The 12,032-nt window shown below is 42.8% G+C and overlaps 1 protein-coding gene across 1 annotated transcript in view; it reads left to right on the top strand.

The window, feature by feature from the left end:
* Positions 1 to 1,561: 1,561 nt before the first annotated feature.
* The window catches only part of FAM161A (FAM161A, centrosomal protein), a 14,734-nt gene continuing 4,263 nt past the window's right edge, over positions 1,562 to 12,032 (top strand). Inside the window, exons 1-6 of the mRNA XM_006016760.1 lie at positions 1,562 to 1,642; positions 1,843 to 1,944; positions 4,441 to 4,688; positions 6,540 to 7,727; positions 8,106 to 8,273; positions 11,970 to 12,030. Of these exons, the coding sequence (XP_006016822.1) occupies positions 1,562 to 1,642; positions 1,843 to 1,944; positions 4,441 to 4,688; positions 6,540 to 7,727; positions 8,106 to 8,273; positions 11,970 to 12,030 (1,848 nt within the window). The remainder of the gene's footprint in view (positions 1,643 to 1,842; positions 1,945 to 4,440; positions 4,689 to 6,539; positions 7,728 to 8,105; positions 8,274 to 11,969; positions 12,031 to 12,032) is intronic.

The following is a 12,032-nucleotide window of genomic DNA, read 5'->3' as shown; positions in this document are numbered from 1 at the left end:
TAAGGAAAGGTTGGGGGCGGGGGCAGCCTAGACTTGCAGCTCACAGGCCAAATCATTGCTGTTGCAGTACACATGGGCACACACATACACGTGTACACATGTATGTGTGTACATGTCTTGTGCATGTGTACACGTGTGTGTGTGTGTGTGTGTGTGTGTTTGGAGGCATGTACACCCCCCCCCAAAAGAGAAGTCAGGCCAGGAAACACCTCCAGAGGTCACCTAGTCCCACCCCCCTACCCTGAGACAGGATCATCCCTAACCAAACCGTCCTACGCTATCCATACTCTTAGCCTTCACAGTAGCTAACATCCTGATTCTGTTACCCCACACACACACACACCCCCAGCCTGTACCGATCTGCACACAGGATACAATTTCTTCCTGGTCCCAAATACAGCGATTAGTTTGACCCTGCGCAGAGGGGCAACACCCACTAGCTAGGAATGTCTGGGTTTAAGTCTCAGCGGGAACACTGGCAGATCCCAGTTGCAATCCCCACCTATGGCTGCAGCCAACACCCAATGCTTTTAAGGAAAACTTAAAAAATAAAGCCCTGGCATGCAGCAGAAACGGGGGGTGGGGAGGCCATAATTCCTTCCCATTCCCTTGCTGGAAGCAGCAAAGCCCGGAAACATGGGAAATACCCATAGTACATAGGCTGTGCCTACATCATCTCCAACCAGGGCTGTCCAGCATCTTCTTGAACCCCTCCAGTGATGGAGAGTCCACAGCTTCCCTAGGCCGTCTATTCTACTGCCTCACTATTGTAATGATGAAGAAGTTTTTCCTGATATCCAATCTAAACCATCTTTCCTGCAACTTCAAGCCACTGGTCCGCGTCCTCCTCTCTGCAGCTACAGATAAAAAGTGTTCTCCCTCTTCTTTATGGCAGCTTTTCAAGAATTTGAAAATTGCTATCATGTTCCCTCTCAAGCGCCTTTTCCTTAAGCTGAACATAGAATCATAAAAAATTAGGGTTGGAAGGGACCTCAGGAGGTCAGCTAGTCCAACCCCTGCTCAAATAGGACCAGCCCCAACTAGATCACTACAGGCAGGACTTTGTCAAGCCAGGCCTTTGAAACCTCCAAGGATGGAGATTCCACCACCTCTCTAGGTAACGCACGCACACACATATACACACATATATATGCGCACACATGCACAAATATACATGCAGATAAATATATACCCATATACACACATGTATATACATGTATATGTAGCATAACCTTTCCTGAGCCCAAGTTCATTTAATCAGATCCTGTGAAAAGATGTGCAAAGCAGTGTATAAAACAGAGAAAATGATCTGAATATTTAAAAATGAAAGGTAGGAAGGGAGGGAGAGGGGAATAGAGAAATAGAGGAGAGGTCAGAGATGAATGTTACAACTGTCATTAAGCAGCAGCAAAGCTAGATAACTTTCCTGATAATCAGGGAAATCATGAGTATGAGAGAAAGGGAAGTGTGAAATGTGTGGTGGTGAAAAGCCAAGAAGACTTGGAAAAAACTGAGAGATTTCTGGGAAGTAGGACAAATTGTTGCTGCAGAGATACGGAATATGTTGGAAGCTCAGCTAAATGATCCTGGAGCCCAACACCTATTTTTTGGAAGAGCATTCATTGCGGGGCAGGGAGAAGGGGTAATATATAAAATATAATTTTATCATTTGCATTTTGTTTTAAGAAATCCTCATAATACAATGTGCTGATCAAGAAAGGTATTTATATAGTTGGTGGTGTCCACCTAGTTTGTCACCGTGCTTAAAACAAGTGCCCTCAATGTTTCTATAGCTGCAGCAAGTGGCAAGGAGATCTTGTTCACAGTGTCTAAATTCCCTAGGCAAAATGCATCATTAGTAGCCGCATTCAGAGGAGCCCTATCCCAGAAACTCCCGAGAGACTGAATCAAGGGGTGGCTCCAAATTCACCTACGAAAGTACAGGTTAGCATGAATTTAGTTAATCTTGGCTAAGTTATGGGCATTGCTATGAGTTGGTGAATAACTTTTACATTTAGAATAAATACAGACTTTGAAAAGAGCATTTCTAAAATCTGAGTGACAAATAATGTAGTAGTACACATATACACACAGCATGCTGTCTTCCTAATTTAGAAAACAGATGGTAGTACTGCATCACTTGTGCCCTCACAAATCTCTTAATGAGCTTTCTACACGCAAGTGTCTGAAGAGTGGATTTAGTTGATGCCCAATTCAAGAGAAAAGAACAGGATCTTCCTATATGGATTTATTTATATATACAAGGTCAAAAGAAATGCAAGGAGGTGTATACCAAGATATATTAATTAGTTAAATTTGGTCTTTCATGGGTGCACTCTAATTGAGATCTGTTACTGTTTCATGTCTTTCTGATCCTATAACTAGGTTCATGTTGTGCTATGCCCTCTCTACTGTATGAAACTTGACTTGAAGACTAATGGAGTGAAAACTTAACTATAAGTATATTCAAAACAATAATTTTCTGTTAAAATTTAGGAGTGCATTAAAAATACACAGCGGTTATGATAGAACTCTGAAGTTCTCTACAAAGCAAACTTTTATCCTAATATCATAGATTTAAAAAACCCCAAACAAACTAGTTATATCACCTTAAAATACATTATGTTAAAAATTATTTAAGGACAGCTCTTTAAAAAAATCTAGAATAACCTGTTTTCATAATATGTATTTTCTAACTTCCCAAAACCTTAAAGAGTAGGTGTGCACTGATTAAAGATTTTTTGGGCCGATACCGATGGCTGATTATTAATGCCCGCCTAGAATGCAGCCCTGGCCCAACCCCTCCACCAGGAAGAGGCCAGCACGGCCCCTGGCTCCAGCCTGCAGCAGCAGCCTGCCCTCACCCCACACACAGATGGGGGGGCATGTACCCCCCCACCCATGGCTCCCCTGGGGGAACGTGCAGTGGTGGGATCCAAGCTCCTCAGACCAGCCACTCGTGGCTCAATCCCATGCCCTGCCCCGGCTGGGCAGCACCTGCCCCAGCCCCAGCTTCCCTCCTCCCTCACTGTGGGGGGCAGTGATCTGCCCCTCCCTCGGCCCCTTCCCCACCAACAGATTTACCAGCTGGATGCTGCTCTCCAAGCTGCCAGGCTGGCTGTGTGCATGCTACAACTGCGTACATGTACGCAGCATTTATCGTGACATTATCAGCTATGGAGATTTCTACTTTTCCACACAAGATACCAGCTTATTTTCAATGCTTTGGCAATAGGAAGTAATTTTTAAAATTATTTTTCTAGGTCTTTCCATGTATACTTCCATCAAATAAGTTTATGTTTATAAAAATAGTTATATAAAAATTGCAAAAGTTGTAATATTGCACAAACTTCTTTGATGTAAAGGCAAAATTCTCCACATAAACAGAAAAAAAATATAGCTATATAACTTGCAGAAATGTTGCAAGTACAGCAACAATGTGATCATAGGACTTGTGGTATTAAAACCTGTATGTATTTTCTTTTGCTTAATTATTTAGTTCAGAAAATAAAACAGGAATAACCTATCAAAAGCTATTGTAAGGATTTTAATGGTGACGACTCTATATACGTTTCTTTTATGTTAGGCCTTTGCCCAAATCTGTCTGAAATACATGAGCCTTTTCTGCGCTTGCCAGAGAAATAGCATGAACTTTGTTTCCCAAAATTGTTTAGTCTGGTGGTGTTCAACCTTTAGCCCACATAACCATGTCATCTGGCCTGTAGGGCTCCTCATGGGTCTGGAAATTTGGCAGTGGAGGTAATGGTAGCAGTGTTTATTGCCCCCATAGCCACGACAATTAACACTGCCACTACTCCCTTGCTGCCAAATTTCCAGACCCATGGGAAGCACTGCACTCCGGATGACATGGCCTCATGTGCCACATTGCACCGGCATGTGGTCACTCCATGGCTGCATCTGGTGTGCAGGGTTGGGCACACCAATTCATACCTATGGAGTGACCCTGCATGTCAACCACATGTGGGATCCAGCCCATGGACTGGCCTCGCACCATGGACTGGCCCACTGGGATGGAGAGTTTGAGCACCACTAGTTTAGTCACTTCTCCAACTTAGAAGAATGCTGTTGTTTTTTGTTTTTGTTTTGTTTTGTACAGACAAACTTTAACAAGACATTCTGTTTTAACAGATTGCTGTAGGTTAGGGTTATATTTCTGAAGGAAGAGGAAAGATGGAGAGGCTCTGTAAAATTACTGAATGTCAGTCACATCTGTCTCAGGATACTACTTCATACCACTCGGCATACAATTCTGCAAGTATAGCAATGGGAGGTTATGTTGGTGCAAAAGTGTTCCTTATTTCAGGAAATGGATAACAGGCCTGCTAAGTAATACAGGACACATTATTTTAACAATTACTGGCAGGTCACTAATTCTTTATTTTAATTGTTAGAAGGAAAACATATACAATATTTTCCTAGGATGGCTTTGACTTGTACCCAAAGCCTGAGAAAGAGCAAAACTCCTCACTGAACACGGATTGCGAGGACTGGATAGACTTTCCCAAAATGTGTCGTTCCAATCAGGAGTATTATTTGAAGCTGGAAGAACTGAAGAAGGCCCACTTGGAGACTACGGCAAAACTGGAAATCATGTATCGGCATAAGTTGCACGTGAAAGGAGTACACCCACTGGGCAATACAGATGCTGTTCCCAGCATCTGTCACAGGTAAATTTAATAATTATCTCTAGTTCTGCAGTGCCTTTTGTCTGTGGTTCTCAAAACACTTTGCAAATGTTAGTAATAAATACAGTGCTTTTGAAGTAGGGAAGTATTACTATTCCCAGTCTGTGTGTGTGAATACCAACACACAGAGAAGCTAATGACCTAATTTTCAAAGGTGCTGAATACTTTTAGCCTCCATTGTTACTATCTCTGTAAAGTAAGTCACCAGTGACTCTTGAGGCTACGATACAAAAGTAAGAGAACACCTTTCAGGTTTTAAAACATTTTTCAGGTTTTAAGTAAGCCTTGTGTGGGGTAGGTGTCATTCTGTCTTATAGATGAGACATTAAAGATGAACTAATTCGCCCAAAGTCTATATAGTGAGTTTCCTATGAGATTCTTATTAGACGTGCACTGATATATCTGTGCCATATCAGATTGGCAGCAATAAAAGGAAAATTAACATTATCGCCTATCGGCTTTTTTTGGCCAGTGTAGCCAATGATATACCAATAAATATAATGTGCCTTCTGGCTGGGGCCCCAAATGCCATGTGCACGCATGCAGCTGCAGTATGCACGTGGCCAAGAATGCAGCCGGGCAGCATGGAGAGCAGTGCCCTGCAGATAAGTCTGTGGAGGGGAAGAGATGTGGAGGGATGGGGGGCAGATCAAGGCCCCCATGGTGAGGGAGGGAGTGGGGCAGATCCTTTGTGTGGCAGAACCCAGATCATTTGCATCCAGGTGGTCAGCTACCTGCTTAGTTTGCAGTAGGTTGCTGAATTAAAGATACACTGCTCAGCAAATTGCTAAAGCTTTTGATTTAAAGGATACTGCTTTTCTGATCAGTCGGGTCTCCTCAGCAGTCTCATGCAGCTAGTTAGAGAAGTGGTGCCCTTTAAACCAGGGGTTCCGAACCTTTTTATGCTGCCGACTGGCAAACCACAGACCAGAAGTGACCATGGACCAGCAGTGACTAGCATACTGCGGGCAGGCAGCCAACTGTGGGCAGCTAGTATGCCAGTCACTTCCAGACTTCTGGTCCGGCAGCCAACCCTTTGCGGCCCAATACCAGGCTGCAGCCTGGGGGTTGGGAACCCCTGCTTTAAACAAAATAGCTTCAGCCAACAGTGGAAGTTCCTCAGCGGTTTTGTGTGGCTGTTTAATGCGGCTCTGCAAACCCGTAGCTAGTTCCCAAATATTCCTTTTTGTAGAGGGTTAAGGAACCTCAACCCACAAAGTGTCCTAGTTTTACAGTATATTTGAGAATTAAATATATATGGACCTATACACAGCAAGACAAGATTAATGTTCCTTTGTTAAAAAAGTTTAGTAGGGACTTCTAATGCTAAGCTAAAACACTGTTCCCTAACCTGTGTCTAGAACCATGTCTTTTGTCACTTGCAAGAAAAAAATATTGATTTAAAGTGGATTCAACCTTTTTCAATTTTTTTGGATAGAGAGACCTCAAATCTTGTAATAAAACATTCCGTTGGTTGGCTGGCTGGGGTATTGCTAGTAATCTTAATCAGTATAGCTGTAAGTTCTCTTGAAGTGAAATAATATTTGAATTGCCAAGATGCATCTAGTTAGTATTGATGAACATAAAGCTGGCATTTCTTTTAATAGTTACACTGCAGTAGCGATAAGGTGTCTCAATGGGTAAAGGCCCAATAGTGCCTGCCAGTGCACAGACAATTCCTTTCCCCCCTTACCAATGTGAATAATGCTGCCTATCACCTTTGCTAAAATGCCCTGAGAACATGGAGATGGAGAACAGTGACCTGGTTATTTATTATGGACTTCTTCCTCAAGATTAAATTTGTTCGTTTATAACTATTTGTTTTCCTTTAAGATCAACTTGGGAAAAGAGCTCATTTCACCCTCTGAATTTACATAAATCTTTTTCTGAGCCCGATTTAAATAATCCTTTCAATTCAAGTTCATCTGGTGAATCTGACGAGGAATTAGAATTGGAAGAAGAAAATATTAGTGAAACTGGATCACTGAGATGTGCTAAGGAGCAGATTAAAAAAATGTGGGATGGGTTCTCTGTAGAAGATTATATCCCTCAAACCAAACACAGCTTATCAGATTCATTGGGCCTCAAAACAAGGAGACAGAAACAGAAAGAGTGGTCACCCCAGATCACTGTGCCTAAGCCTTTTCAGATGACTATTAGAGAAGCTAGGAAAAAGCAACAAAATGTTAAATCAAAGTCACAGATTGAAATGGAAAATAACTTATTGAAGAAACAACTAGAGGAGGAAGCAGAATGTCAAAAGAAATTTCGGGCCAACCCTGTACCAGCTTCAGTCTTTCTTCCACTCTACCAAGAAATCATGGAACAGAATGAAGAACGTAGGAAGTCTGTGAAAGAGAGAAGCAGAAATATTCTTTTGGCTTATCAAAGACCATTTAAGTTTATTGAGAGGGAGGAGCAAAGGAAAGAAATTAGAAAAATGCAATTAAAAGACCTTTCTTTACCTGAGAAGAAAACAAAGTTTTTCAAAGCAAAACCTGTTCCTAAATCAGTTTACAGTCCAGATGTTAATGACAAGTTAAAAGAGGAGGAGCTCTATAGAGAAATTAGAATTCGAATGCGAGCAGAAGAGCTGCTGCGTAATTCATCCCTTCCCAACAGCAGGTTGGCTGATAAAGCTGACAATAAGCAAAGGAAACAGAAATGCACTGAACAGAAAGAACTGGTGCATAAACCAAGAATCAAAACTAAGATTCCCGATTTTGAAACACTACACCAAAAATTCCAAAAGCAGTTCCTTCAGCAGAAACGCATGAAACACATCACAGTCTGCGAGCCTTTCAATCTTCACACTCCCCATATCCCATCCAATAAATGGAAGATTCTGAAGGATATTCAAACAGATGAAGAAAAGTTAAAAGAAACACGCTGGCCATATACCTCTCCAAGATGTAAACCTCATATGAGGTGTTCAAGTGCAAATTCACATCTGCTGGGATGCGAGGAATCTAAATCTCCGAGAATCACAGAATCTACAAAAAGACGAGTCCAAGCTATAAGGTGAAAGATTCAATTACATATTACATATGGTGCAAAATACTTCATAAATCCTTGAGAAAGTAGACTAGCTGTTTAGACCACCAATTAGTTTTTCCAGCGTAGTAAGAAATATAGAACTACAATGCTTACTCTCTTCATTTTAGTGATATCTTTTAGCTACAGAAATAGCCTTTCTTTTCCTCATATTTGCATAAAAGAACAAGTCCATTATTTTCCAATATATGCTTTCACTCCTCAAGTGAAGCATAATTATTAACTTCGGCTCATTTCACCCTTGTTTCCTCCTTGCAATTCTCCCTGGATTTACCCTTGCCAGATCCCTCCTTAAATTCTCCCTAGATTAAAACTAATTCAGCCTTAGTTTATTTTTTCACTCAGGAATTCACTTGAGGAAAAGAGAAAGCTGGAAGAAGAGCAAAAAAAGAGCAAAGCAAAGCAGAAACAAAGAGTGAAAAAACTGCAGAAACTTATAAGAATTCGAGCTGAAGTCAATGACCCACATCAAAGCCTAGCTCAGATATTTAAATCCAAAGTAAAAACCTACAGGTATTCTGTCATATTCCCCAAATCCTGAACTTCTAGATAGAAGCTAAATGTTTAATATACAGTGCAGTAGCAGTATGATACAGTTAATGTGTTGATTCATGCAAATGACAAATGCAGTGCACAAAAATGTAGACAGAAGGGAGTATGAACAAATAAGTTACATATTTAATCAGAAACTGAGAAACTGGTGTCCATTATGATAATCTCAGATGTATGTGTTTTTCTCCCCCTTTCAATTACTGTACCACAAATAAGACAGCTTCTTGTATTTAAATCTGCATATGAGCTGAAGATAGAGCTTGGTGTGCACTAGTAAAAATATAAATTCCTATATGACAAGCACAGTGGCATCTTTAATTCCACCCTTTAATTTGTCTAGATGCTGTCACCCTGCTAGATGTAATCCCTGAGCCCCATCAGCCTCCTGTTAAGCCAGAGTTGGGCAATTATTTGGGCCCACAAGCCACATAGGGAGTACTGGGGAGCTGTTGCAGGGTGGGTCAGCATCCCCTTTCCTCCCCCCTGCAACAGCTCACCAAACCTCCCTATGTGGGATGGGGTTGATGGTGGGTGGGTAGCTGGCGTGGGAGCCAGCAGGCAGTAGCTTCAGCAGGGCTTCCTTCAGGCCATCCTTCTAACTCAAAGAGGGCTGGAGCTCCTGCCTGGAAGCAGCAGCAGACCAGGTGCAGAGGTAGCGGCTGGACAGGAGCTGCTGCTGCGTACCAAGTGGGACCTGGTGGCAGCCATAGCCATTGCTGCCAGGGCCTTGCTGCAGCCAGCCAGAGCCCACACTGGGGCTCTCCTTGCCACTGCTGCCATCACAATCAGTGCTGCCTCCAGGCTGCCCTGGGCGCCCATGCCCAGCGGGGAGGAGCTGCAGGGAAGCCTTGGCTCAGGTTTTGGTAGCCACAGCAAAAAGGCCCACCAGGCAGCAGTGAGGAGGAGGCAACTGTGCCTGCTGCCAGGTTTTTCCCAGCACCCAGCAGCAGCTTCTGCTCAGTCCCAGGCTGAATGCCCAGCCCTGCCTCCCCATGCAGGAGGTTGGGGTCCTTGGAGCATCTGGTCTGGACCCAACCATCCCAGCAGTGATGAGTAACAGTGACGGCAGCTGGGCAGAAGCTCCTGCTGGGTTTGCGGGGAACAAAGCAGGACCTGGTAGGGGCACAGCTGGCTCCCCCTCACCGTTGCCTGGGCTTATCACAGCTGGCACTTGGAGCCCATTCCAGGGCTGCCCTGTGGCTCGTACTTGCCACTGCTGCTGGGCACGGGGCCTGGGGTGGCCCAGAGGCGGTGCTGGTGGCACCAGCAGTGGCAGAAGGAGCCGTAGGGCTGCCCTGGCGCAGGCTCTGGCTGGTGGCAGTGAGAAGGGCCCAGCATCAGCAAGGGGCAAGGCAGGACTGAGGGACCTGCCACAGGCCAGACAGTATTTTGCCCACTCCTGTGTTAAGCTGTGGACTCATCTACCACTCGCATAATATCATTGACTCACTTCCTGCTCTCCTTAGATTTGGTTTGAAAATCAAAATAGAAGCAACCAGAAAATTCAAGATACCTGGACAAAATATGAAGTAAAGTTAAATTTTAAAAAAAGAGAAAAAGAAAACAAATAGGTTCCTTTATGTAAAAAAGCTAAAGTCTCATTTTTTTTAAAAATTATGTATGAAGAAGAATACAGGTGGGGTAAAGTTCTTACAAAATGCACTTTACTCACTTTATATGATTAGGATAAAGGAGAACGGCAAGATCTTGGGTCTGTGGCTAATATAGGTTGTGATTTCTTATTTTAACACGACTAACTTTTTGTTTTTCCAAGGCAGGTGAATGAGTTAATATTTGTAAGCTGTTTCGAGATCCTTGCATTTCTGTAGTGCCTTCCATCTTAAGTAGTAGTATGACATAGAGGAGATGGGGCACTAACAGTTCTTTAGCTATACAACAGGTCAAATACTTTAAAAATAACATGTGAAATGCCTTTGGAGAGGAACAGCATGAATAAGAATTACTGGTCTGAGAGAGAATAATAAAAAAGGTGGGCAAGGCAAAGGAAATGAAGTGAATGTTATACTAGTGACTAATCATGAGAGAAGCTTCATATGACAACCACATCATGAAATATAATGTAGCTACCAAGAGTTGCTTCCAAATTAATTTTATGTATTAATGTTGACAAACAGTATCCAGAATGAAGGCCAGAATTAAGGAGTCTAAAGATTTGTCTCTCAGGGAAAGAAATAAATTAGAGCATAGTGATGCTGGACAGTTTCTTGGGCCATGAAGTTCAAGGGAGCAACAGTGAGGCTATTTAACAACTCGAGAGCCAAAGTATTAAAGCTTCTCACTTTTTTTTTTTAATGTAAGATTCAAAAAAGAGGGCACCTCCTTTCTCTGAACATGGCTTCTCCTAGGCTCTGGTTTTAAAGAGTAAATCTACTGAAATGCTGCAGAGCCTGCCACCAGAATTCACAGTAGCAAACTTTGATAATGTATAAACCACCAGCAGTGTAACTCCACTGATGAGGAATGAGGGAAACCACAGAATTAACAGAGTACTTGTTTTGACCTTCATGTAAACTGCCTGCTGGCCACCATGACTAAGCTCTGTCAAGAATAAGCCCTTTGCAATTGCTACCTGGGGAGGTTTGATGGTGCTGATTTGTGGCTATGTAGTTGTAGTGTCAGCAGTATCTGTCTGTGACGGGCCTTTTCCCAGCTTGAATTTCATCAGAAAATCAAAAGTAACACCTGTTCTTCAACTACAGTGAATAAAATTAAATAAGGAGGGCATCAACACTTTGTTTTAAAGGACACATTGTTAAGGCTAAGAAGGAATTAGTTTGTTTCATAATTAACATACTTATATTGAAGTACAGTACTGTTCTTTTGTAGCATAATAGAGCTTCACCAGCCCTTCCCAATTGCTTCTACTTTTAGTTTGGCTTAGAAAAATAATTACACAGAATTACTGTCAAGATAGAGCATGTTACTTAAAAAAAAATACAAAGACCCTCACAATGTCCAGTTTGTCATAAACACTGTAGCTTTCAGCTACCTTAGGACAAGGGTGACAAACTCATCTGGCTCCACAAGACTGAGTGGGTGAGTGGGGTAGGTTCTGTCCACAAGCTGGATAAATGGCATGGGGACAGCCCCTCAGCCCAGATTGGAACAGACTCTCTCTCCCTCCCCTTCCTTCCCACCCCCACCCCTTGATCCAGCACTTGGAGCATGCTCTGCCCAGCCTGAGAAGCAGATTGTGTGTAGGTTCTGAACTGGCTGGAGCAGGCAGTGAAGTCCCAGACTAGCCAGAACAAGTGCTGAATCCAGCATACTAGGAATCCACAGATCCCTGTCTCCACATGTGAGGTGCAGCATCTTCTCTGGCGGGTCAGGACTATACCATACATGGTGCCTGCTCTGGAACTTCTACTGCATGTGGCATCTGCCCTGGTCTGGTGCACTCTGCATATGTGGCTTGTGGATACACATCACCACTTGAGACCCAAGGCCACTTGAGAGCCAAGGGACTGGATCCAGCCTGTGGGCCAGATCTTTGACACCCATGCTTTAGAAAGTTGCATTTCTAGGAGAGACTGGTCTTCATGATGCTACTTTGTAGTGCTACTTGGTACTCATTTTTAAATAAAATAATAACTAAATACATCAATGTAACTTAATATTATTCTTTGCTAATATTAGGATGCATGAGAAGCAGAGAATGCAAGAGTATCTGCAGGAGATGGAAGAAATGGAAGAAAGAGT

The sequence above is a fragment of the Alligator sinensis genome, unplaced genomic scaffold (genome assembly GCF_000455745.1).
Source record: "Alligator sinensis unplaced genomic scaffold, ASM45574v1 scaffold219_1, whole genome shotgun sequence".
In the NCBI taxonomy this organism is placed as follows: Eukaryota; Metazoa; Chordata; order Crocodylia; family Alligatoridae; genus Alligator; species Alligator sinensis.
The sequence above is the reverse complement of the archived record's forward strand: the minus strand, read 5'-3'. Positions and strand labels throughout refer to the sequence as shown.